This window comes from Triturus cristatus, chromosome 4_2 (assembly GCF_964204655.1).
Source record: "Triturus cristatus chromosome 4_2, aTriCri1.1, whole genome shotgun sequence".
Taxonomy (NCBI): domain Eukaryota; kingdom Metazoa; phylum Chordata; class Amphibia; order Caudata; family Salamandridae; genus Triturus; species Triturus cristatus.
Genome location: NC_140586.1, coordinates 565,050,800 through 565,076,425, shown reverse-complemented (window position 1 = coordinate 565,076,425; position 25,626 = coordinate 565,050,800). Strand labels below are relative to the sequence as shown.

General features: G+C 48.8%; 1 protein-coding gene across 3 annotated transcripts in view; it reads right to left on the bottom strand.

Moving 5' to 3' along the window:
• CLCC1 (chloride channel CLIC like 1) overlaps positions 1-25,626 on the bottom strand; it is a 282,668-nt gene that overhangs the window by 58,692 nt on the left and 198,350 nt on the right. For all 3 annotated transcript variants that reach the window (XM_085602214.1, XM_085602216.1, XM_085602215.1), the window contains exons 8-9: positions 19,815-19,912; positions 19,580-19,726 (exon numbers count right to left, since the gene is read on the bottom strand). In XM_085602214.1, the coding sequence (XP_085458340.1) occupies positions 19,580-19,726; positions 19,815-19,912 (245 nt within the window). The remainder of the gene's footprint in view (positions 1-19,579; positions 19,727-19,814; positions 19,913-25,626) is intronic.

Sequence of the window (25,626 nt, the reverse complement as noted above, 5' to 3'; positions counted from 1 at the left end):
AGACCTACCCAGCTCCCTTTCCCAGCGTGTCTGTCCTGCGTTATAGGTGTGTGCGAATCGCGTTTGGAGCATTCTATACAAATCGGAGATTAACTGCTTGTCAGACGATCGAGTTATTAGCCATCGAATTGGGAGAGCCGCCGGTCCGCAAAGGTGCGGACCCGCCTATCTAGCGCCCATTGTCGAACCTGGAGATAGCGGATCCGTTCCTCCTCCGGTAACCCGTAACCCGTATTCCTGCCGAAATTGCTGGAACGGGCGTACCCCCTCCGCATCATACATATGGTATAGAAAGCGACACCTGCTGAAGGCTACCGAATCCACTCCCAGAGCGAATTCCGGATTATCAAACAGGGGCGTGAGCGGGGAGGAAAGGTGGTGAGCTTATGAGGAACGTTGGTTCGATCCCAGATTTCTAAGGAAACGAGAGTGATGTGGGAGGCATAGAGATTGGAGGGTCTGTGTTGCTTTCGCAGGAATGGGATCTCTTGCAGGGGCCGAGCCGCAACCGCCTGGTCCTGAAATAGCCAATGTTTCTCGGACTCCCAACGGCTCCACTCCACCAGGCATCGTAGCTGTGCGGCCCAGAAATAGAGCTGGAGATCAGGGATCCCAAGGCCCCCGACCTCAGGTGCGAGAGTGGACAACAACCTCTTCATGCGCGGCTTCCGTCTGTTCCAAATGATCTGGGCCAACTCTGAGTCTGTTGAAGCCACTCCTTTGGCGGGTATAGCGGAATGGTGCGGAAGAGGTAGAGAATCTGGGGTAATATGGTCATCTTAACCGCCGCCACCCTGCCCAACCACGAGAGGGGATAGTGCTTCCATTGCCCTAACTCCCTGCGAATCTTCCGGCGCAAAGCGGTATAATTAAGGGTCACTACTTGTGAGAGCGTGGGGGCCAACTGAATCCCCAGATAGGGGACCGATTCCTCAGCCCACTGAAACGGGAGTGTACTCCGCAACCGTTCGAGTGGAAGGAGACAGAGAGGTCTAAGGCCACCGACTTGTCCGCGTTCACCCTGAACCCCGCGACTCGTGCGAAGGCCTGCAATTCTGCCATGCACACCGGCAGCGCCTCCCGAGGGTTCGAGAGAGACAGCAGGACATCATCCGCGTACAGGCTGACGGTGTGAACATACCCCCCAAACTTAATTCCGGTAATTCCCGGATTTTGTCTGATCCTCTGAGCGAGGGGTTCCATTTATGCAGCAAAAAGCAGCAGCGACAACGGGCACCCCTGCCTCGTGCCCCTCGATATAGGGAAGCTAGCGGATGTGTGGCCATTCACCCGGACCATTGCCGACGGGAACGCGTAGCAGTTGAAAATACGGGTGCGGAACTTCTCTCCCAGCCCCATCCTCAGCAGTTCCTGCTCCAAGTAGGGCCAATGAACGCGATCGAACGCCTTTTCAGCGTCGATCGTGAGCAACATATATTCTCCCCCCGTGCGAGAGGCTTTCTCAACCAAGTGCAGAACGCGTTGCGTGTTGTCGGGAGCCTGACGTTCTGGGATAAACCCCGCCTGGTCCGGGCCGATCAGGCAGGGCATGTAGGGTGCCAATCGGCCGGCCAGGATACCCGAGTAGAGCTTAAGATCGACATTCAGCAGCGAGATGGGACGGTAGGCCCTGCACCGAGTCCGATCTTTCCCCGGCTTGGGAATGACCACTATGTGAGCCCACAAGAGGTCTGGGGGGATCGCCCCCACAGCAGAGAAGGAATTGAAGAGCCGGGTGAGGAGGGGCGCCAGCAAGGTGCAAAACTTCTTATAAAAGATGGCGGTGAAGCCATCCGGCCCTGGGGCTTTCGCCGGTTTCAACCGGGAGATAGCAGCAATCACCTCCTCCGGTCGGATGTCTCCATCTAGCTGATCTGCCTGGGCCATGGTCAGGGATGGGAGCGCGACCGTGTCCAGAAAGGCGCCCCCCCCCCGTCGGCGGTCAACCGAGCGCCAGAATACAGGGTAGCATAGTATCCACGGAATGCTTCAGCTATGTCTCTGTCATCTATAACTTTCTGACCGTCTTCCCGGCAGATCTCTTGAACCCCCTGGCGTCTCCAGACCTCCCGAAGTTTGTGCGCGAGGAGGCGCCCACACCTGTCCCCTCCCATGTAATAAGCATGTTTTAAGCGAAGAGCCGCGTACTCCGCTCTATCCTGGTCAAGAGCCGCCGGTTGTTGTCGAGTGGCCCTCAGCTGCCGCCACACCCTAGGGGCCCCAGTCCTCTGGTGCATCTGCTCCAATTCCCTTGTTTTTTGCGTAAGTTCCTCTCGCTTGCATCGCCGCTTTAGATTGTCGGCCGCTGAAATAGCAATGAACTCCCCCCTAAGGACCGCCTTCAGTGCCACCCACTGTGTCGCTAGGGTAGTATCGGTGTTGGCGTTGTGTGCCAGAAAATCCGTGATCGATCTGTGAATCTGCCCCAGCACATCTTCCCGATGCAACAGAGTGTCCCTAAGGCGCCATATCCTGTCTGGTCGCACCACCGGCGGCAGAGTCAAAACGGCAAACACTGGAGCGTGATCTGAAAGTGAAGCGACCCCGATCTCAACCGCCGTTGTCATTTCTCTGACCGCGGTTGAAACCAAAAGGTAATCCAACCACGCATATGTTTTATGTGCATGTGAGTAATAGGAGGAGAACTCCCGACTCTGCGGGTGGAATTTGCGCCACAAATCCTCAAGCCCCAAGACACGTAGACGATGGCCGCCGAAAGTGCTCCTGCCTGATGTGTGCGTTGACAGGATCTATCTTGTATATTATCAAAAACTAGATTCAAACCTCCCCCCAGGAGAATATGGCGGCCGCTCGTCGCCGTGACCTCCGTAAGGGCGGATTGCAAAAAGCGCTCCTGACCCTCGTTGGGAGCGTAGAGCGAGCCGATGGTAAAGGTTAAGCCTCCCAAGGCGGACCTATAGATCAGCAGCCTACCTCGGATCTCTGCCTCCTTCTGCAAAACCTCCCCTCTAAACCGCTGAGCCACCAGGATTGCCACCCCGGCTGTTTAGGTAAGGCTAGAAGAGAATAGTTGTACCGGGAACTTGTGGGACCTGAGCCTATGACAATCTTGTGCTAGCAAATGGGTCTCCTGGAGGAGACAAATATCAGCCTGGGAGTTCTCCAGGCAGGACAGCACGGCTCTGCGTTTTACCGGATTGTTGAAGCCCCTAACATTAAGGGTTAACAGTTTAAGTGTGTGTGGCGCCATTCACTCCATCTAACCATCCCGGAAACTGCAATGGGGGCTGCGCAGCTCGTGCGAGAGGAAGGGACCATGAGTAAGTGGTGTGTGCCCCCTGTAGGCTTGCATCTGTCTCAACCCTACTCCTTGATGGACGTGGAACCCCATTCCCTCCCTCAACCCTTCCCACCCCCCCCAACCCAAACCTCCCAACAATTGAACCGTGATAGTCCAGAACCATTGTCCTCCACCTTCCGGTGGATGGAAAAGAAGCAACAGTGAGTGGGGTAGCACCAAGGGCAGTCCCTCCCCCACAGGCGACCCAGTCAAAAATCCGGCGGTGATGCCGGTCACTGCAATCACCCATCTCCGCTAGGTGAGAGGCTACGCAGACCCACGGAGGCTGTCTCTAACGCAGCTTGCTGTCCTCTGAGGATCTCCGCCACCGGGGGCTTTCTGGCGCGCTTACGCCGGCCCTGTCGGCGCCAGCCAGGTCCGCCTCCCTTTGCCTCCGCAGAGCTCCCCTCAGCACTGCTGTCCTCTGCCGGTAGATCCACCCCCAACAGCTTGGCTGTCTCCGACAGAGACTGCAGTTTGTAGAGATTGTTGTCGATGCGGAACACCAAGCGGAAGGGGTGCCCCCAACTATACCGGATTTTGCGCTTCTGGAGGTGCATCGTAATTGGCTTGAAGAGCCTCAGTTTATGGCGCGTGAGGGCGGACAGGTCCTGATACAGCACCGGCATGTGATCGCGGAACTTCACCGGGTGTTGTTGACGGGCCATACGCAGTATGTCCTCTTTAGTGCGATAGTCTTGCACACATACTAAAATGTCAGGCGGATTGGCGGATGAGGGTCTCGGGGGGCCCACTCTGTGTGCCCGGTCAATCCGCAACTCAGACTCCAGTGGACGGACCAATATATGATTAAAGAGTTCTTTAGTGAATGCAAGTAAGTCTTTAGAGTCTTCGGTGTCTCGCACTCCCCGGATGCGTATGTTGTGGCGTCGAGACCGGTTCTCCAAGTCTTCCACGTGTGACTGAAGGTCGACCTGTTGGTCATGGATCCGAATGATCTCTTGTTGTAGCGCCGCCAGTTCTGTGTCTCGACCATCACTTTTATCTTCCAGCGCGACCACCATTTCCCCGACGCTGTCCACCTCTCTGCGGACTTCCTTAAGGTCCGCCGCGAACTCCTTCTGAAGATTTTGGATGTCTGTTCTCAGGCCAGCAAACATGGACTCCAGAAACGACTTGGTGATCGGCTCAGTTCCCTCCGACTGCGCAGAAGGGGGACCGGGCGCCACCGCCGCCATGCCTCCCTGCGAGGGCCCCGCCCGTGGCCTCGCAAACAGGTCTTTTAGCGTCTTGTCTCTTCGGCCCTTCGGGGGGACCATAACGTGCCCACGACCCCAACCCCCGCTCGTCCTGGGGGGGTCATGGCCTCACCAGACAGCTGTCCAACGCCGGCCGCTAGCCTGCCCCGATCGGGTCCACCGCCTCCGCCGCTCCGTCCGCCTCTGTAGGCCTCCCTCTTGAAGTCGAGCTCCCATTTCACATTGCGACGTCCCCGAAGTCGTCTCGACCCCGAGCCCCCGGCGAGCAGAGACCCGGGACGCAAAGCTCTTCTCCGCCGCTCGGGCGGCTCCCACGTCAGCAGGTCGCGCCTCTTGACCACGGGCCCCAGCCTCGACGCGGGGCCCCCCGCTTCGCAAAGGCAGCAGGTCTCCTCTCTGGCGTGTCTGGTGCGCATGGGCCCGATATGTTCCCAGAGGCCCACTCCCCGCCGCAGGTCAAGTGCGTCCAGAATCCGAGCCCAGGTAGACTCCGGGCCCGCCTTCACAGGTCTCTGGTCACTCTCCACTGAGCCTCGCGCTGGCGACGGCTACCACAGCCCCCACCTTCCACGCGTCCGGTGGCCGGAGGGCCCCGTCGAGGCAGTAGGCCCCTCTACTAGCTCTGGGCCTTCCTGTTGCAGCAAAGTCTCCTCTCGGCTGTAGGCCCAAACGCTCCGGGCTTCCACACCAGGTCCCACGCCTCACCAGTCAGCAGTCCCCGGGTCCACCGGCCCGCATCTCCTCCCTGTGCAGTCTGCCAGGCCCCCACGGGTCCCCTCACGCACTCCGGGCCCCCCGGCCTCGAACCCAGGCCTCCTTATCGGTGGGTGGGAGATCAGTCTTTCGCCCCAGGAAAGGGCTCCGTAAGTCCCTAGCCGCCTACGCCTTCCTCCAACCCCCGGGGTCTCTGCCGGCGGCGCGAACAGCGCAAGCACTTGCCTGACTGGCGGTGGGGCGGCAGGACCTCGTCGTGCTCGCTGCGCTATCGATCCCCTCCGGGGGCCTCGCGGGGCGGTCGATCTGCTTCCTGCCCCCTCGGGTCTACTGCACCGGCTTTACCCCCGTTGGGTCCTTCGTGGTGGGAGAGAGGAGTCCCCCACCGTGCTGCCAGCTGTCGCGAACCTCCTCGCGGGGACTCCCACCGCCGCCGTTCGAATCTCACCACCTCCGCCTGGCTGCCTCCGCTGCAGGGCCGCGCCGGCTCCCGGCCAGACCTCGGCCTCCGGACCTCCACCTCACTCGGCGGAACCCGGCTTAAGAGTGCCGGCACGAACCCGCGGGTGTGCAGGTGGGAACGGCCTGCAGCGCCGCTCCTCATTTTCAGCCTCCTCCTGGGCTCCGCATCGTGGTAGGCCGATCCGGGATATGCTCACCCGGCCACTGCCGTGTCACGGCCGTGCCCACTCTACTGCAGGTCTCCACCTCGCGGGACCGCCAGCCGCTCCGTACTCCCGGGCCTCGGAGAACGCCTCCGCCCCGGACTGCAGCTCTCGTGTCGCCAGAGTCACTCCCGGCACCTTCAGGACTGCGTTCGACGGTGTCGGCCAGGTGGAAACAGCCGACCACCGGTGCTACGCTGGGTCGCCTGCGGGAGAGGCAGAGCAACACGTCCGCCTAAGCCCTATGGTATTATTTTTTTTTTTAAATTAACATTTTCGTCTGTATTTATCCATATTTATTTTGTGTTCTCTGAATAGATGAAGTTGTAATATCGTATATTTCCACATTTATTTAACTAATAGATATATGCTCATACTTCGATACCTGTCGTGTTTTAGCAAATTAGGCAGCCAATTATGACATAACAATACATCCACAGGTAAACACTGTAATTATGCTACAAATGGATGTTGACATATATCGTTAGTTAATGAAACCTCATCCTGGTTTTTAACTTCCCATGCCATCTATCTGCTCAGCTGTTGGCCTGGAATTAATGAAAGACAGTAAGGAAAGGCACTCAAAAGATGCCAAATTTTCTGTATTTTTCCATCATTTTTAAAAATATATTGAGCTAGGAAGGACACATTTTCCCGTCTGTATTTATCAGTAGAAATGGAAAACTGGGAGCCCTATTTATAAACGTTAGTTTTTCTCCCATTTCAATACTTAACCATACTGTCACTTTAACCTTTGTTTTTCACAGTGAATTTTGGGATGAAAGGGAGACTCATACTACCATGCCTAACTAGAAAGTCTCTGTAACTTTTCAGGGAATATCTAGAGTTTTTGATCATACTCCAGTAACACTACAACTGTGCACAACGTTTGGCCATGCGCAGCAGGTGGGTATCCAAGGCCCACATTCAGCAGGTGGTCAAATTCACAGCAACCAGCCCTCTGTGGTCAGCTTGCTACCCCTCCACAGTTACTATCTGCCCTCTGTTCTCCGTCTGCATACCTCTGCTGCCTCACTCCCGTCATCTGAGGTTAGCTGGCTAACCCTGCTTTGCTTGCCCTTTGTAGTCGGCTTGCTGCTCCTGCCACCCTCCAGCTTGACCTACAATTCTAGTGTGCATACCTCTGCCTCCTCCCTCCTGCCAGCCATGGTCCACTGTGCTGCCCTCGGTGTTATATAAAAAAAAGTGAGGGGTGGGATGTTATAATTAACCTCAGCCACTGGTAATTACTCGGCCCACATCCTAGTCCATCATTTTTTTGCCCCCAATGCCACCTCAGATTAGATCCAGCCATATGTTAATCAGCCTTGAACCTGCTGTAAAAAACAGTCCAGCCCAAACTGCAAAGCCAGGTCCTCTTTGAACCGTAACACGAAAAACCCAATACCGGTTTTGCCCTGCTTGGGACTCATCAGTTGGGTGCAGCTTGGTTCTGGTGGCAAAGTGAGCACAGGACCCACGTCTGGGCATACTCGTTACACATACAGTGTTGCAGTGACTTATTAAAAAAATCTGACGGGTGGGATGGTTGAAATAATCTCAGTCACTGGTAATTACTCGGGCCGAGTACCAGTCCATCATTCTTTTGCCAACAATACCACCTCATCATTAGAAAATCAGCAATGATCCAATAAAAAGGTTCCCTGAGGAGGTAATCTGAATTCAGCTTGTAGCTCTGGAAATAATTTATTATACTCTTGTTGAAGGAGAACTCCAACATACACATTCACAATTCCACTCTCCTGATAGACGTTGCTTCTTTCTGTCAACTGGATTAGCGCTGCCAGGTTCGAAACATTTTCTCACTATCCTAATGGTCTTGACCATATTTATGAGCACCCTAAATCATATTTTTAATAATATCTTGGCTGATCATTTTTAAATAATTTTTTTTTCCATGTTCTCAGAACCTACTATTTCTTTAATTATTTTTAGACCACTCTAAGCAAATCAGCCTATGCAGATACCCCAAAGATGCTGCAGAATAACATTTCTCAATGCCATGGGGAGCCCATCCCCCTTAAAACAAGGCCCAACAAAGCTTTTTTTCCTGCTAACAAGGTTATTCAATTTCCCCATATAACCATGGTTATATCGGAGTTCAATGTATTAAAGAATTTCTTAAACAACAAACACGGAATTGTATGGAAAAAAGAAGCAGCACTGCTATAAGACTGTCATCATGATGAGATTAATCCTTCCAGCTAGAGTACAGGGCAGTTTATCCCCGGTGTGGAGTTGATTTTAACTGTGTGACTAATTGGTCATAGTTCAGTTCATATAGTTTATCAATACTGAAGCACATCATAGAGCAGGTAAACTGTTGGCATGGTTGGCAGGAAGGAGCATGAGTCGAGGTGGGTTACATCCATTAGGGAACAAGGCCATACTTACACCACACCCCAAGACATTGTGGGGGACTTTGGCTGTTACTACTCAACATGCAAATGGGTGAAACACAAATAACCCAGTATCTTGAAGAAATTGAACTCCCTTGCCGTGCACAAGCCAAGAGGGATAGACTGGAGGAAGATATTACCCTGGCAGAGGTCATAGAGGCCATTGGTCGACTGAAGACTGGAAAAACCCCAGGCCCTAATGGGCTCCCGGGGGAATTTTTTAAGGCACACAGTACCCTACTAGCTCCGCATTTACTTACAATGTTTCAGGCTTCCAAAGAAAATGGGACGCTCTCACCAGATCTTAGAATGGCAACAGTGGTGGTGAGTCTCAAAACGGGGAAACCCCCGGAGGAGTCAAGCTATTAAATATAGAAACCAAGGTACTGGCTACCATCCTCGCGACACGTCTCCTAACTGTTATTTTCTCTCTGGTACACGGAGACCAGTCCGACTTTATGCCAAAAAGAGCCACACGCTACAACCTGCGACACGTGGCTAACTGGATGGATGCTGTTCGAGAGGAGACTCACATGCTCCTTTCACTAGACACTGAGCAAGCGTATGACACCATCCATTGGCCTATTATGAGATGCACGTAGGAGAAATTCGGATTTGGCCCTGGGTTTAGGGAATGGGTGGCGCTGTTATACATGGATCCAGTAGCTAGAGTTCGGGTGTATAGCGCTCTCTCGAGCACCTGGCCGATTCAAAGGGGGACTAGGCAGGGATGCCCCCTTTCCCCCTTATTATTTGCCCTTATCATCAGAGCCGTCCCGGGGCAGGGTGGTTTCGTGGATGAAGCCCGTCTGTTGGACGAAGAATGCATATCTCTGTATGCGGATGACATTCTATTATATGTGAAAAATCCAACGGAGATACTCCCTCTAATCCTACAAATTTTTGAAGACTATGGGCGCCAGGCGGAGTATACGATCAACTGGAGTAAATCCACCCTATACCCAGAAGGTGGGGTGGTGGAGCCACAGGCCTACCCTAGCTGTTTACGCTGGTCGACGGAGGGCTTCACCTATCTAGGTCTCTATATTACCACGGATGTGGCAACTAGCCTAGCTCGCAACTTTAGGCGGGTTTTTTTAAACTTCCAGGAAAATGTTAAGAGATGGAGGAAGCTTCCATTGACGGTTATGGGCAGGGCCGCTATGTGTAAAATGATTACGCTTCCCCAGTTGCTCTAAGTACTGCAAAATACAGTAAACTACAAGAAATTATCTTTAAAAATATAAACAACGAACTGCGCTTGCTCCTCTGGGATGGGGCCCATCCACGCATTGCACTACAAACACTCCAATGGAACCCGTATAATAGGGGTTTGGCCCTCCCAGACATTAGGGCGTACTATAGAGCATCCCACCTCATTGTAATCAATGAATGGATTCACGCACCTGGGGATCACCCGACATATAGGCTGGAAAGACTGCAATTTAGAGAACGTAAACACCTACACTATATCTATGGAGGTAAGGGAAATAGCCGATTGATACAAGCAACCCAGAGAACGCTGGAGGCGTGGAAAAGCACAGAGCAGCAGATGAAATGGGACCAAAAATCAATCAGAGAGACACCACTATGGGAGGGGAATAGATTAACAGATCGGAAAATTAAGGGGTTTTAGGCAATGGGACTTAATTGGTATCTCTAAAGTAGGGGATGTCTTGGAGAAAGGTGTGTTGGCCTCTTTTAGCTCACTCCAAGTCAGATATCAGCTCCATGACACTCAAGCGTACGCATACCTCCTTCTGAAGCATGCATGAGCGGCGGAAGGGCTGGATGGAGAGACAATACCAGAATATGCCCCGCTAGAGGGTCGACTTCTACAGGAGGATATCCCAGCTAAAGCTATTTCATAAACCTATAAAACGTTACTCAATAATATGGCGGACAAATTGGGTCAACTCCGAGCCAAATGGGAAAGAACCACTGGGGGTCATGGACGATCTTGACTGGGAGGCAGCACTTATGCATCCACGTGAGGTGGCAATTAAACTAAGGTTGCGCCTCATCCAATACAAAATACTGCACCAAACCTATTTTGACAGAGCAAGACTGCATAAAGGGAGAGCTGGGAGCCCAGATTGCCTTAGATGTCACACGGAAAGTGGAACATTTATACACACCCTTTGGGAATGTATTGCAATCCAAACGTATTGAGGAAGGATTGTGGGAGAGCTCAATAACATATTGTAAGTCCAACTGGAGCTGGAACTAAAGTTTCTTCTTCTGGGAATCCCTACGGATGTGGACATCCCGCGACGCAAACTCATCTTGGCCAACTTGGAGTTGGTGGTAGCGAAAAGGGATATAGCTAAATATTGGGGGGCCCCGCAACTACCTACACTTAATGAATGGAGGGCAAGTCTTGATTTGTATATGGTGGCAGAACAAGTGACATAAGGCTAGGGGGTGCCCGCGGAAATTTCGGAAAATATGGGCACCATGGATAGAATACTACGATCTAGAGGTGGGAGGGGAAGAAGAGGATAGGGAATCACCACCAGAAAGGCCGGGAAAGGAGCATTGAAAGATGTAGTGTTTGCCCTAATGTTGTTACCCATGAGCACTGTAAATAGGACCCTGTATACCTTTTGCGCCCAGGTCAGTCGAACCCGGCCACAGCCTCACCGGCTGAAGACATTTTGCCCTTCTAACTGCTTTACAATGCTGTTATGGATGGATATTCACTGTGTATTCATGCTTTGTTTGATGTTTTGTTTCGTATTCAAAACAAAATAAAAATATAAAAAAATACTGAAGCACATCCATATACCGAGACACGCTACTGAAATCAGACTAATTATCGATCTTATGTCTAGAGGAAGGGTATCGGGTCTGACTTCAAAGAGTGTAACTTTTGACTATGAGTAACCTCGAAGCAAGAAATCACCTAGAACTGCTCTATATGTAAAGGTTCTCTGTAGATTTGATACTTCGATGGTCCAGTAAAATGCAAAATCATTGCAGTACAATTTGATATTCATTCCCCAATGCCTCCGAATAAGAAACAATAAATTGATCCTCCCTAAGCTTAAAAGCAAATGACTCTATAAACAGTGAACAGTAAGGGGGAAAGAGGGCCTCGGTTTAGCAGAATCTTCTCACCAGTTATGCTGTTGATGATTGGATCTTTTTGGGGTTTCAAAACAATACAGAAATGGCTTTCCTTAAAGATTTCAGGCCATGCCATTCCTTCCAGACAGAGTGTTAGTAAATATGCCTCTCTAACATTTTATAGAGTTTGCTACTGAACCAACCTGGCCCAGGAGCCTTTTAATGGAAGTTTCCAGATTGCTTGAACTATGTTCTGTCTTTTTACAGAAGATTACAATAAAGACATTTGCTCTGCACTGATGGTGGATATTAGACGGTTATGGAAGAAAGATTCTACTAATTTGGGGATGTAGTTTTGACTTTCTAAATACAGTTCTACATAGTATTAATAAAATGCAGAGGCAACACTAACTTGATCATGTGATTTTCTGGTGACTTTTTGGATCTTCTACAGAGTGGATCTCTTCTGCAGCGTCCTTCCCTTTAGCCTGCCAGTGAAGACGTCTGCCAGTTTTACTGTGTCATTCATGTAGAAACTACTTGTAGATAGAAACCTGCATTACTTGCTACCTTTCAAAAATGGAGTATTTTTGACTGAAAAAAATCGGCCTCTGGGGAGTGCTGGCATATTTAAGTTGTTAGAATAAATCACTCATATAAGTGAGTTTTCTGCGCCCTTTGAGAATGTTCCACAAAGTACAAATCCCACGTAGCACTGCTTTAAAAAACAATTCACTTTATACGTGAGCTTTCGCTTCCATGGTTAACCTCGAGGTATGATTTGATACAGGATGTAATCTATCTTTAGATTTCAATATGTTTTTATTCAGGTTTTAAGGCTGCCAACCCTTGAGCCAACTTCAACTTGCCCATATCCACCTCTGCCCTTCATGACCACCCCGATCTTTATTTTCACCAAAGGCTATAGTTCTTTCCAGTTAGTTCACTCTTTTTTTTTAACAACAAATTTTATTTGTCATTTGCACATTATACGCAGGGCTCTGTACCCCAGAGGCCGCTGCAGCATCCAGTTACAAAGCAATAACACAGCAAAGGACATTTTCAATTTTTAAGAAAGGGAACCACAAAGAAAAAACAAGGCAAACGCATTCTTTGATCTAAAGTGGAATCTCAGATCACCACCCTCCCACCCCCCCCACTTCAAGTTGCGCTATGCCCACTGAGAACCGCTCACCCGCCCGCACCCATAGTCCACAGAGAGGAATAAAAATGACGGCCTACTCGCTCTCAGTTAGTTCACACTTTGATTCGTTTTTTTCCTGCCAGACGTTTATTTGTGTACTCAGTTAAGATAAGGTACGCTATATGTTTTGACATTACTGGTCAAGCTTTGTGTCCTTTAATATATGTACTAGTGCTCTCAATCTTCTGGGGGCATTGCAGTTCCTTAAAGTCTCTTGCGAAGAAGCCTATTAACACCCCCCACCCCCACCCCCCATTGTTTCCAAAAGTCCTTTTCCCTATGGTTAGCACTTCTACCAGTTGCTCAATCCCCAGAAGCCACCAAACCTTCCTCACCCACATGGTTGCAGATGGCATTGTTGTCTTCCCCAGTCTGTTAGTATGGCTTGCTTTGTCGCTAGTAGTACGTGTGATATCTTTTTCCCTTTTCAATTGGGCAGGGGGTATGTTTCCTCTGAAGGGCTACTTCTAAGAATGACCTCTGGGTATGCCGCTATTATTAATCCTGTGACGTCCTCAGTTGTTTTTATCACCTCCTGCCAAACACCTCTCAGTGATGGGCAAGAGCAGAGTATGTGTGTTAAGGAGCCAGCTCCACCACATCCCATCCAGCACTGGATTCCTCCCGAGTGTCCCAAGGCTCCCAAACTTGCTGGGGTATAGTGTCATTGGTATAACATTGGTATAACATCTCAACAATGTTTCTTTTCCCTCCACATAGCCTTCAAAATGGTTAGCCTTGGCATGGCCTCCCATTGTTCTGCATCCACTGTTATTTCAGGTTATGTTTAAAAAGTCTTCTGGATCTTACTGAGCACTCAAATAATATATACTCATAATTGGGTAGGAGTTTTTCAAAGAAGATCACATCCCTGTTGCTCCCTTTTTATGTGGGACTGCAGAACCCATTGTTTCTCCTGACAATATCAGAAGTGTTCTGTTTTTGTACGCCAGATTATACTTAAGAGTTCATCAAAGGATTGCCCCTCCTCCATCCAGATTATATAACTGAAGGTCTTGCAGCCCTCTTATATTCATTGCTGGAAGACTTGCCTATCCAGGCCCAGTGTAAAATCTCTATTGCCCCATAAGGGTGTAAATGGGTAGGGGTCTGAAGTTAGTCCAGACTTCATCCTTATTTTCAGCTCTTCACAACGCATTTAAATATTACTCAAAATAATTCACATGCAATCATTCTCCTTGTTATGTGGCTCTTATGGACCAGATTCAGGTTTCTGTATTTCTTGCAGAGAGTTAAAGGCCTCATCAGGCTACTGAAGTGTAAGAGGAGTCATTCTAGTGAACCTTAGGGTTCAACAGCAAAATGGGTACTCTAACCTTTTTGAAATAAGGTAGCAATGTTCTCATCTCCTTTAGTTTTTTTGATTGTGCCGAAAGGTAGATCTGGGAATGCAAATGAGCAGCACCCTGAGGTAGTTATAAGTCTTTTCTCCTGTGCTGACACCTATTTCATTGTTAAGTCCTGAAATAAAAATATTATTGTTCTGGGGGGGACCTCTATTTTTACGACCAGTGCTCCCAGGATATAGTAAGATGAGAGGGAAATGCTTATTGGTCATCTCTGAGGACTGGTTTTTGCAAATGTTATGCTAAACATTGATGACCACAGTCTCTGTTACAGTGCCAGGGCTAGTTCTCTCAAACCCTCCAGGACCCCACCTATGTGGAGACTTGATCCTCCACATGTATCTGCCATGTCATCAGCTTCCTGGCTGAGAGAATCAAAGTACGCATTCTGAGAAGCTTGCATAGACTTTCAATCAATTCTTTCAGTATGACTCTTTGTGATTCCTTTGCCGAGGAAATTGCGCTTGGACAAGCAGATTTTTTCTCTCAACAGCATCTCCTTTCATCTCTTCAGGAGTGTCCCCTTGACCACCGTTGAAGGTTGACTCTGTTAATTCACTGGCTCCCAAGTAGCCAGCAGATCAATACCTTGCTCCCTCCTCCAGAACATATGAAACATAATCCCTAGGTTGTGGTTATGTAGTTGGCTTTTGCTCTAGTTTAATTATTTATTTTTCTCTTGCACATTGCAAAGCCACCTTGACCCTTATAAGTCTTTTTAACTGCTGACTTGTTTACCTTAGCTGGAGAGGCCAAAGTGGTAGATCTTCGAAAAAGATTCTATCTGTACAGACCTTTTTTTTCATTTTATTCATTTTTGTATTGAAAAAAGGTTATAAACCTTGGTGACCCTCATATTCCTTGCAGTCTAGTAGTTGGTCCATTGCCTCTGCTTATTCAAGTTGCATTGGTCTATTGTAACAATCAGAAGTTTGAACCATGTTGTTGGCCTTCGAGGTTGCGGACTTTCATCCTCTTAGTCTTCTTTTGTGATGGGGATTCCTCTTGTAATCATCTCTGGGAAGATAGCACTGAAGGAATCTTGACCAGTGCTCAGTGCGTGAGGTTAATATATCTACACATAACATCTGCGAGTGAACGATTCACAACGGTCTCATCTTTTGTTTTTACCTCCTCTACCCCCCCCCCCCCCCCCCAAGTTGTATATTTCTTCTGCTATCTCTATTACCTCCTCCTCCGCCTTATTCTGGTCTATTTCAACATTCAACTGTTAAGACTCTACCTGTGTTTTCGCAGGTCCTCTTTTATCGAATGATTTACATCTATCCTCATCAGAGATGCTAATGATATCGGACCTTTTCTCAATCATGGATTACCTTCCACAGCATGTTTCCATGTCGTTGCTTGGTAAGCTTGGGGAGGACTACAATTTTGGCTCCTGCTTTGGTTTCTAAATTGTTTAGTGCAAGAGCACCATTAAATGATCCACTTTCTCCAACATGGCGCAATTCCCATTACGCTGAGCTCTGCTGTGGAATCCCATCAGGCTACTTTTATTTTCTATTCCCTGTTTTGTGAGCCCACCCATGGTAGCTATCAGCTTTATGGGCAGACCTCGCCTTCGGACCCTGACATCATTTTAAGGAGATGTTTGTTTCCCCAGGCACAAAGCCTTCCAGACAGCACACAAAGCAGATGAGATAACTTTGCTCACAGAGTTATTTATCTGCCACTATTAAATCAGAGAAAAAAATTTTTATTTCCCCTGCAATGTCACACAAAAAGTAATTTCCCAAGGTTTACTTCAGACTGCAATCTTCAGACTTTCGATCGTCTGTCTCAATTCCCCTAGCTGAACCATAGCGGCCATTTTTTTTGTTTGAATTCTTTTTATTAGATTACACATAACAATTAAATTTTGACGGTTCATAAAATCATCTACATTAGGACATGCTTCCGTAAATATTGTAGCGCCTTGTTATAGGTGTGACACCTTTACAGTTTTAGTACAAAATTGGATTAATACAGTGCAACACTCTTAATATTCAACTCGAACTCTCCGGCGATCCCACTCGGGCGGTTCACAAATGTTCCCTCTAATAGCGGCCATTGTTGCCGACAGTCCGCTTTTCCTGCTCTAGTTTCAGGCTTCCAGTGGCCAGCCACTGAGCTAATCTCCCATTCACTGCCTACGAAAGTCTTTTTTTAGGTTTCTCTTTTTCGACCAGGATGCCGAGAATGCAGGGTGTGCTGACCACAGCTTCTCTGATCCGCCGACAAACCGCATCGGTAGATGTGTCTGCTCCAGAAGTCGGCACTGATGGTGGTTATTGCTGCGTCTTTTCACATCACAAGCGAGTGTGTGCTACAGCTTTGCCAGTCAACCCACTCTTCCATGGCCAGTAGTGTTCTGTTACTGGTAAGACCTCACAGTTGAAAGATTTTAACCATCCAGGTAGCCCCTTCCTTGTGAATAACCACCTGGACTCAGACTGGCACCTCTGACAAAGACCTGGGCATTCACGGAGGTTCACAACTTAGCTTTTGGTCTCAAGTGGGTGCTTGGAGGGCGATTGCTATAGGTCTCCAGGGAACTTAAGCATCCTGCTATTCCCCACCAAAGCTTGCAGCGGTCATTCTTCTCTTGTGATTTGCTAACCACTCTGGCACTGTTTCATAGATATGCAGAAAATGTAAGATATCAGAACTGGGCTTAACCTGCTGGCAGTCTGCCAAATTACAAATCTAGTGGTTGCTGTGCATAGCTGACGGCACAGTTGGTTTGGTGGGATGATGACCAGGTCCTGAGGACAAAGTCCGCTGTGCATATGCAAAGACTAATCGGTAACAGGACATTTGGTGCAGGTGCAGCGGTGGCTTTGTATGGATAAAGGCCTTGTGCAGTAGCACATGGAATGGGGCCTGAGGCAGACCTGGTGCCAAGAGTTTGACACTGGGCCCAGTAGTACAGGGCACAGCACAAGGTCTTACCAGAAGCTAAGCCCTCTTAGTAAAACCTACTTTGTGCAGTTTGGCCAGTGGCATGGGACTGGCACAAGCTCTACACCCAGTACCAGTAGGGCACGGGCTTACCTGGATCCCAAAACCCAATGTAGAGGCTCAAAGGTCATGTGCATTGGGAGCAGTGGCATGGAAGGTAACGGCAAATATGTTGCACAAGTCTGAATGTTGGGCTAAGTAGTGAAAGGAATTGCCAGGGCCTGGTCGGAGGTCAGACAGGCCCTGCACTCAGAGCCTGCAGAACAAGGCAGAACGCCATATCAGTTGGAGAATGGAGCAATGGCCAATGCTGAACCTGACTGAATACCAGGTGCTCCACACAGTATGTTGTGCCCACTGAAAGCTGTGTGCAGCAGGTCTGGGGGAGTGGGAGCTGGTGCAGGACATAACTGCAGTGTTTTAGTCGCTGGCTAGTAAAACTGAATAACTATGCACAAAAAGGGGCCAGAGGAGGTTTAAAAAACAGAGGGATTGGTTGTTGTGCATCCCGGAAGTGCTGAAATTATGGACAGTTGCGTTTATCGTGGCAGTCTGGATGGATGGCACAAGGTTTCTAGACTCCACCTATAACCTCTACTATTGAAGGCCCGGATTCCAGTGGGCGAATGCAGACCAGCCTTTCTTTTTCAGAACATCTTGAAGGGATGTTCTGAATAAAATGGTGATGAGAGGCATGCACCAGCCTGTGGTAGATGGATTCCTTCTATGCTCCTCACCATCTACAGGTTGGAAACGAGACTGCACCTTGAGTGTCCATGCTTAGGACAGCTGAGGCATAGCACCCGACTTATGCGGGTACCACCAGTGAATCCACTACTCTGCAAACCATTGGATCACTGGTTTTATATATGAAGAATAAGAACAGTTGCTTTTTGCACACATCACTTATAGTAGTAGCACTTAATAGATCCTGAAGACGGCCACAACACTGACAATGTCATAGGCTGAAGCATGTCGATCTCTAAATAATATGACTGGGTCTAATGTCTCCCGTCGTTCTCTATGTTTTTAATCCTAGCACATGGTAGCCTTAATAAAGCTATGCAGTGAACCTTGTAGCTAGTTTTAACTCACCTCACCTCATGCACTGCATCTCTCAACACATCATCAAGTTCTCATTGGGCATTTAGTAACAACCCCCTAGCACATAAAACATCCCTGAGCTCCCCCCTTTCAGTGAGGGGGTTGTAGCCTGCACCTTGACTAGGCTTCATCGTGCGAGGAGGTTCCCCAATGATGAAGCTTGCCAACTTTGGTGGGTGAGGGAAACCGTCCTTTAAAGGGATGCCTGTCCGATCTAATGTTTATATATTCCGCTTATTTTTCATTAATTTTTTTAGACCCGAGGGCTCTTGTGTGTTCCAGTAAAACTAAATGTCTTTTCCAGATTTAGAAACTTTTCTTGAGTCCATCTATGGGATAATTCCATTTACTCCTCTTAGAAAGGCATCCAGGAACCTGGTTGCAGCTGTGCAGCCGGAGTGAGAGGCGCTGCCTGACTTTTTTCCTGCAAGTTCACCAGATGCTGAGACAGGGTGAAATGAAGTGGCTAGCACGTTCTCTCGCTACCCCTTCGCAATCTATGAACTCTCTTCTGGGTGTAATGATGCCAACTACCTCGCTTCTTCTGAGATGTTGTTTATTCCTCTTCACTCAATACTACTACAAAGGCATTACATATTTTACCAACAGACTCTGTCACAGCGGTCTGCTTGCTTTGACAGTAATAACTCCCTAGCTACGCTCTTGAGCTACCTCTGCTTGTTTCCTAACTAATGCTTACCTCTGACCTTTAGATGTGAAATCCTCTTTCTTTCAACACATGCCCAGATTTTAAGTCCAACTACAACTTTTAGCTTTCAGACACCTACATTCATTCACTTCCACTAAATACACAGTCTCTACCTATGCATGAGTAACATGACCGTTTATTCCATTTCACTAAGGCTTTATTTTGTTCTTAAATAATTATGTATTAATGAACAGCATTGCATTGAATACATCTCTCTCTCGCTGAGTATATACAGACATTTTCATATTTAGACACTTATATAGACCTATATTTATAGACATATATGTATACACATACACATTTTATATATATCATCACTTGAAAAAACCCAAAGGTTGCAGAGACATTATTGTTAGGAAAGAGAATTTTAAAAACCTTAGAAATTCACTAAAATAAAACAAGGGTTACAGGGACGTTATAGTTCGGTTTCAATTTTGCACACACAAAACCACAGAAGTTCAGCAATTCTAGTTAAAGTTATCTCAAGTAACTATAACTCGTTCCCTAAGGTAACTATAACTCGCGCCCCTGCCATGCACAGTTTTCTGATCAATAATTTCACTACAAATGTTGCAGTGATATCATCAATGATGTCATAGAAGATATCATGAGTGATATATGTGGGGTAATTAGCAGTGCATGGATAGGGCGCGAGTTATAGTTACCTTAGGGCACGGTGAATAGTTACTTGAAATAACTCTAATTATAACTGCTGAATTTCTATAGAGTACTGCCCGTAGCTAATATATATCGAGAGAGAAAGAGAGAATCGATCGATCAATACTTGGAAGCAGGTTTTTTTTTTCTTCAAATCAGGGTCAATTCTCATAATGGGGTCTACTCACCAATGCAGTCAAAGCCATAACGATAAGCACGGGAACATGATAAAATAATGGTAATTCCTTCAGAAGTTCTTTAATAAATTCACCAATTCCTCGCCCCACATGCTTCAATGGCTCAGTCACGAAATGCGTAAAGGTCAGAGCTAACGCCTAGAAAATAAAAACACATGATGCAAATTTAGTAGAAAAAAAAAAAAGACAAAGAAATATGAACAGTTGATGTAGGTAAAGCACATGCCTTAGTTGGCGGAACCATCAAAGCAGGATTGACTAGTAGAGCTTTATAATAGTCGTCACAGGGATCATTCTGGACACTCCACAGTCGTGTCATCCACTCTACAGAGGAAGGAAGATAATAAAAGAATTAGCCTTTTTACTAAAAATACTTTTCTGTTTTATTCAGTAGGACAAAATAACTTAGTAGCACTGAAACCCCACATTTGAAACTTAAAATAACTTGTTTTTTCGTGTAAATAAAATTCTCAAGTGGTGAGTGGGTTTGATTCTCCCAGTAGCTTCTCCGTATGGACTGCTAAAATAAGGGAGAGGAAAAGATCTTAGAAGTAAGCAGCCCTAGCCTTGAAATAATGGAAGTCCTTGGCCAGAGAAAAGCTGCTGGGAGGCTGAGATGTATCAAGCATTTGGCTGTGGCAACGCCAGTCTGGGACTGTATAAGTGACACAAGCATTGAGCAAGTGAAGAAGCTCTTCCCACTAAAGGCCAAAATAGTTGCTTTATCCTGAGTCAACCTGCTTTAAGTTCAATACTTTAACCACACTTCATGCAAGGAAAAACTAGCCTTCATGATTCTGGCAGCAATGCCAATGAGATCCCTGAACATCATCATGCTCAGCAATGCAGTCCCTTTGCCTAGAATGATCTTAAACATACACTCGCCTTGGACATAAGTAGGCTAAAGTTAGTGTATTCACTGAAATTGTGCTAGATCTGAAGTCTGTTAGATCTGAAGTCTGTAGTAAGCTATAATGGCACCGCCATTATGTTGTCTCACTGAGAGGCCACTTGATTGCTCCATACTTCCCCATGTAAAGCCTTGGCTTTCAAGGAAACAGTGATCACACCACAAACTAGGCAGGATGAGGCAGAGACAGAAATGTTGTATTCTTTGGGGCCATGTTACTGCTATCCACTCCATCAAAAGTGAACGTCTTGTTAACTAAGCAATAGCAGACATCTAGGCTTAAGTGTCCTCCTCCCGTGGGAGAGTCTGAGTCCTGATGAACACCACATTAAGCAGCTTTGCAGGAATTGAGAATTGACTTTATTGAATTAATGTCTTCAGTGCTCAGCTCATAGGTGTCTGGATCAACCAACTTTGATTTCTTGGCGGGAGGTGGCTGAGAAAACAGACTGCTAGGTCACCCACTGGGCTCAAGGGGCCTGTCGAAGTGTCCAAAATAGGGTCATGTACCTTATCACAGAGACATACATCCACTTGGCACAACCCCTACCACAAGATAAAAATTCTGAACAAAGAAGTTGGGAGAGAGAACTACTATGCACCCTCACACACAGGGGATGGGAAGATATCTATTATCTAGGAAAACACACTGCGCACACCACATCTAGCTCTGAAATGTTGGGAGGGCTGTGGGAACCCAGGCACACCGTTGCACTTACTTTGGGCCTGTCCGAGGTTGGTCCAGTACCTGGGAAAAGTAATGGATGAGACTGACTGAGCCTTTGATACACAAATCCCACGCTTCCCCGAGTACACACTTCTGGGCCTACCTAGTCCCTTGACATACCCACTCTAATCTTTATGAGGTCAAAGGATTGCTCCAGCTCTAGGGGAAGCACACCAAGCCATACTCTTCCTTTGGGGGGCAGATAAGGTGCCCAAATATACAACATGATTACACAAATTATGGTTCATACTGGGCATGGAGAAGTTGACACTTGCAGCAGAGCTGAAGTTGGACACCTACCAATAATTATGGGTTCCCTTTATAAGCATCCTCTCAACTGAATTCAAATGAGCTGACCGGTCTCAAATATCTTACTTTGCTGCATCTGATTCCAGATCCTCTAAAAGTCACTGAGGTCCAGTGCTTACAAACGAGGGCTGGGCACAGGGCATAAGATTCATGGGGTATACCAATGGGACTATATGAAAGCCACTGTGGTAACTACTACATATGTCAACTACACAAGAGTAATGGGGATGGGATGATGGGTGACGGAGTTGTTGGGATTATGTTTTTCTGTCACACCATGTTAACATGCTGCGGGCCTCCAGGAGGTAGGCGGTTGAGCTGTGTAAAGTGAATGTGACTTCTTGTTTACTCAAAAATAATTTTAGAAAACTTGAATAGGCTCAAGGCAGTGCTGGATCAGTAATGCTTAAAATGGTGCAGAGAGGGTACTTACTGCAGCTGCACAGGGGGTAAAACGGAGAGGGGCAATCCAAACATATAGCCCATACTCTGACACCCAAGATGTCAAAAGAAGGAATCTGAGACCAGGAGGTATGATAGCCAGGTGATCGGGGCGTGGCCTGACACAGATGCCATAGGTAAGAAGTTCCGAAGCTTTTGCCCGGCGACCCCGTATCCGATGACATCCTGTATAGAATTTGAACCCTGGAAGCCCCCAGACGGTATGCAGAGCCCCCAGACTGCTGATGATCTTCCACCGGCCCATGCCAACGAGGCCCTAGGGCTGCTACCAGTGGAAATTGGGTGCAAATCGCTTGAGCGCAACTCCTGGCGTGGCAGAGAATGCAAGATGGTGGCAGCTGGGTGCTGAGACCTGGGATGGCACAGGCTTGTGGCGCGACGCTGCTGCCCACCTAGGGCACTGTTGAGAAATGAAGATGGGTGCCCCCGAGTAGCAGGGCACCAGTGCATTGATCACCTGAGCTGTGGAGTCCTTGAGAGGGATGGGAGGCAGCCCAGCGAGCCAGGGGGAGCAGCAGTGACAATACTGCCCTGTGAGTGCCGCAGCAGCTGGGCCAGACTGCTGACCCTGGAGGAGTGGGGCATCAGGCCCTGCCTGGCGGGAAGGGCTCAGTGGCCGTCGGCGGACCACCGGACTGGGGCAGAGCCTGCAGGGATTTTAGAGAGCAGCGGGCCTAGTGAGGCAGCCTTTGACCTACGAGGCACACGAGGTGAGGAATCCGGCAGGGGCAACCCTGGTGGTGCCAGATGTGCCGTGGGGAGTGGAGAGCCCTGGGCCATTAGAGGACAGTTGACCCCGGGAGTTGTGGCTGGATCCTGGTTCCCCTAACCCCCCACATTGAACACTGATATGGGCAGGCTCCACAACAGTGAATGCAAGATGGCGCCTGAGTGAGCCTACAGGCCTCTTTGTCCTTTGACTATGTGGGGGACCATCCCTCCTGGCGATTTGGAGGGCTACTGCAGGCCCCCAAGGAGGTCTAGGGGATGAAGTGTTCTGCCCCTGGCGTCCACCCCCCTACATGGGACCCAACACTGCACTGAGAACAGTGCCTGTTAGAGGGCTTTCAGAGGAGACTGCAGGTTGAGCTGGTGGGGGAGTAGTGAGTTGGATGGTGCTCGTGAAAAAGTGGCTGCTCCAACATTCGTCTCTATTGGGGCTTGTGGCCTACGGACACAAGGGTGCACTCACCTCCTATTCAGGGTTCGCCTTTTGTGGGCTTCCTCAGCCTGAAGCTGCGGTACTTTGGAATTCGCTGACACCTGGCCTCCACATGGTCATTGGGGCTAGCGGTCACACAGCCTAGTGGTGTCTTTGAGGTTGTGAGTGGTAGAGCAAACACTGTTTTGGATACAAATCCCACGCACCTGTGCTGCCCCTTCCCCACCTCCTGTTGGCATGCCATTCTCCTCGGACCGTTGTCTCTGGGCCCATGGCATTACACTGAGAGAGCTTTGGTGGCGCTTTACCACCTTGCCTTTCATGCTGGGAGTATGGGTGAAGCTACCATGAAAAGAGACCCAGAGGCTGTGCAGAAATTCCGGTGTCCTCTAGGGCAGAGCCTTTGACTGTACTCATCCTCCAGGACTTCTTGCACGCTGTCACGACTTCCCAAGAAGCCTTGAAAGCAAATACCAATGCCATCCTAGGAAACCTGATTATCCTGAAGGATGACCATCGTCGTCTAGCAGAGAGGGTCACGACAACTGAGCGCTCACTAGCAGACATCCCCTCTGACTTGGTGACTATGCAGAACGTCTTTCGGTTATGGAGGACAAAGTGCGGATCCTGGAAGCACGAGCTGAGGACAGCGAAACAGGTCCAGGAGAAACAATATCCGCATTGTGGGACTTCTGGAACGCATTGAGGATAGCAATATGCTGTCCTAAACGGAACGCTGGCTGCATGAGGACGTAGCTCCGGAGTGCCTATCCACATTTTAAGCCATGGAGAGGGTGCACAGAGTTCCAGCCAGCCCCCATCCCCCCCACCCCCTCCCGGGTCTGCTGCCGAGACCAGTGGCGGCCAGGCTTCTCCTTTATCGAGATAAGAGACCATATTCTTGCTCAGGCTACAGTCAGATGGGGTGAGGGAGGACATCAAAGTGGACAATCTAAGGGTACGATTTTCACTGACTTCACTAAGGAGGTACAAAAGCAACGTTCCACATTCCAGGATGCCAAACGACGACTGCGCCAGATGGGCCTAAAATATGCTATGCTTTTCTCAACCAAACTGCAAGTGGTGACCCCAGAGGGAACAAAGTTCTTTCATTCTCCACAAGAAGTATGGAAGTGGGTCAAGATGCATCCACAGGCTGGCTCCAGCCAGGAGCCCATGGTGTGGACCCCAAGCGGAACTCCTCAAAGCAATGAGGCGGGGCCCTTAGGGGGGCCCTTGAATACGGGGGCCCAGTGGATGTGGTGGCAGTGAGTGGTAGCCTACAGAACCCGCCCCTTCGGCAGGGGATGATGGGGCTCAGAACTTTGACATGTCCCGGGGCACTAGCTCCTCAGAAGACTCGGAGAATGAACTTTCAAAGGTCACCTCTAGTACTGCTGCTGAACTTATTGAAGCCGGTACTATTTGGAGTATAAGACTTGTGTTGGGGCATTGTTCTGTTTCTTGTCTCCTGCAGTATCTCGGTTTAATAATTTATGTCTACTTTGCATCACTGCTGGGCCCCAGAGGTGATCACTTCTTTACTCCTTTCTCAGTCGGAAGGGGGTGCTCCCACTATTGATTATGCATTGGTTGACTGGATGGGTGGTGTTTGCCTGCTTGTCCTGGGGTTTGGGTATTGGGGCGTTCAATGGTTTTGTTTTTAGGCTTTTTTACGTCTTGCCCTGGAGACAGTCTCAGCTTCTGACAGGTTATCAGGTAGTCCTTGTGGGGGTGATGCTTCCTTGGTTTGGTTCCGCCCGTTCTATAATTGTTTTCTCCGATGACGGCCCCATAAATTATAAAATTCTCTCCTGGAATATTAGGGAGATGCATACCATGGCTAGGATGCATAACGTCTTTGCATATCTTAACATATGAGGGATCCAAGTTGAACTCCTCCAGGAGACACATCTAATAGCCAAAAAAGAGGTGCTTTAGCGCATATGGAGGGGGCAGGCATACTTCACTTCTTATTCAGCTTACGCAAGAGGGGTGTTGGTGTGGATACATGCAGGAGTCGCTTTTCAACATGTGGGGCATCTCATAGACCCAGCGGGTCGTTATGTAGTGGTGTATGGGTGCTTGGATGGACAAGATACTGCCATAGGTAGTGTCTTCGGGCCGAATATTGAACAGGTGGCATTTTTCGCTGAACTCTCTAGGAGGCTGGCCCCTCATCTGGTGGGCTCCATTATCTTGGGGGGTGATTATATAAGTGTGAGGCTGATCCAGTTCTCGACAGATCCCATCCTCCATTGCCCGATTCCCCAGTGATGTGACTAGCCCGTAACTTCTCAGCTTGGCAGATGGAGTGGGGACTGATAGACTCATCAATCAATCAATCAGGGGATTGTAAGCGCGCTACTCACCCTTGAGGGTCTCAAGGCGCTGAGGGGTCCGCCCATCTGTTTAGCCAAAGAGCCAGGTCTTGAGGGTCTTCCTGAAGGTGTTCATTGAGGGGGCGC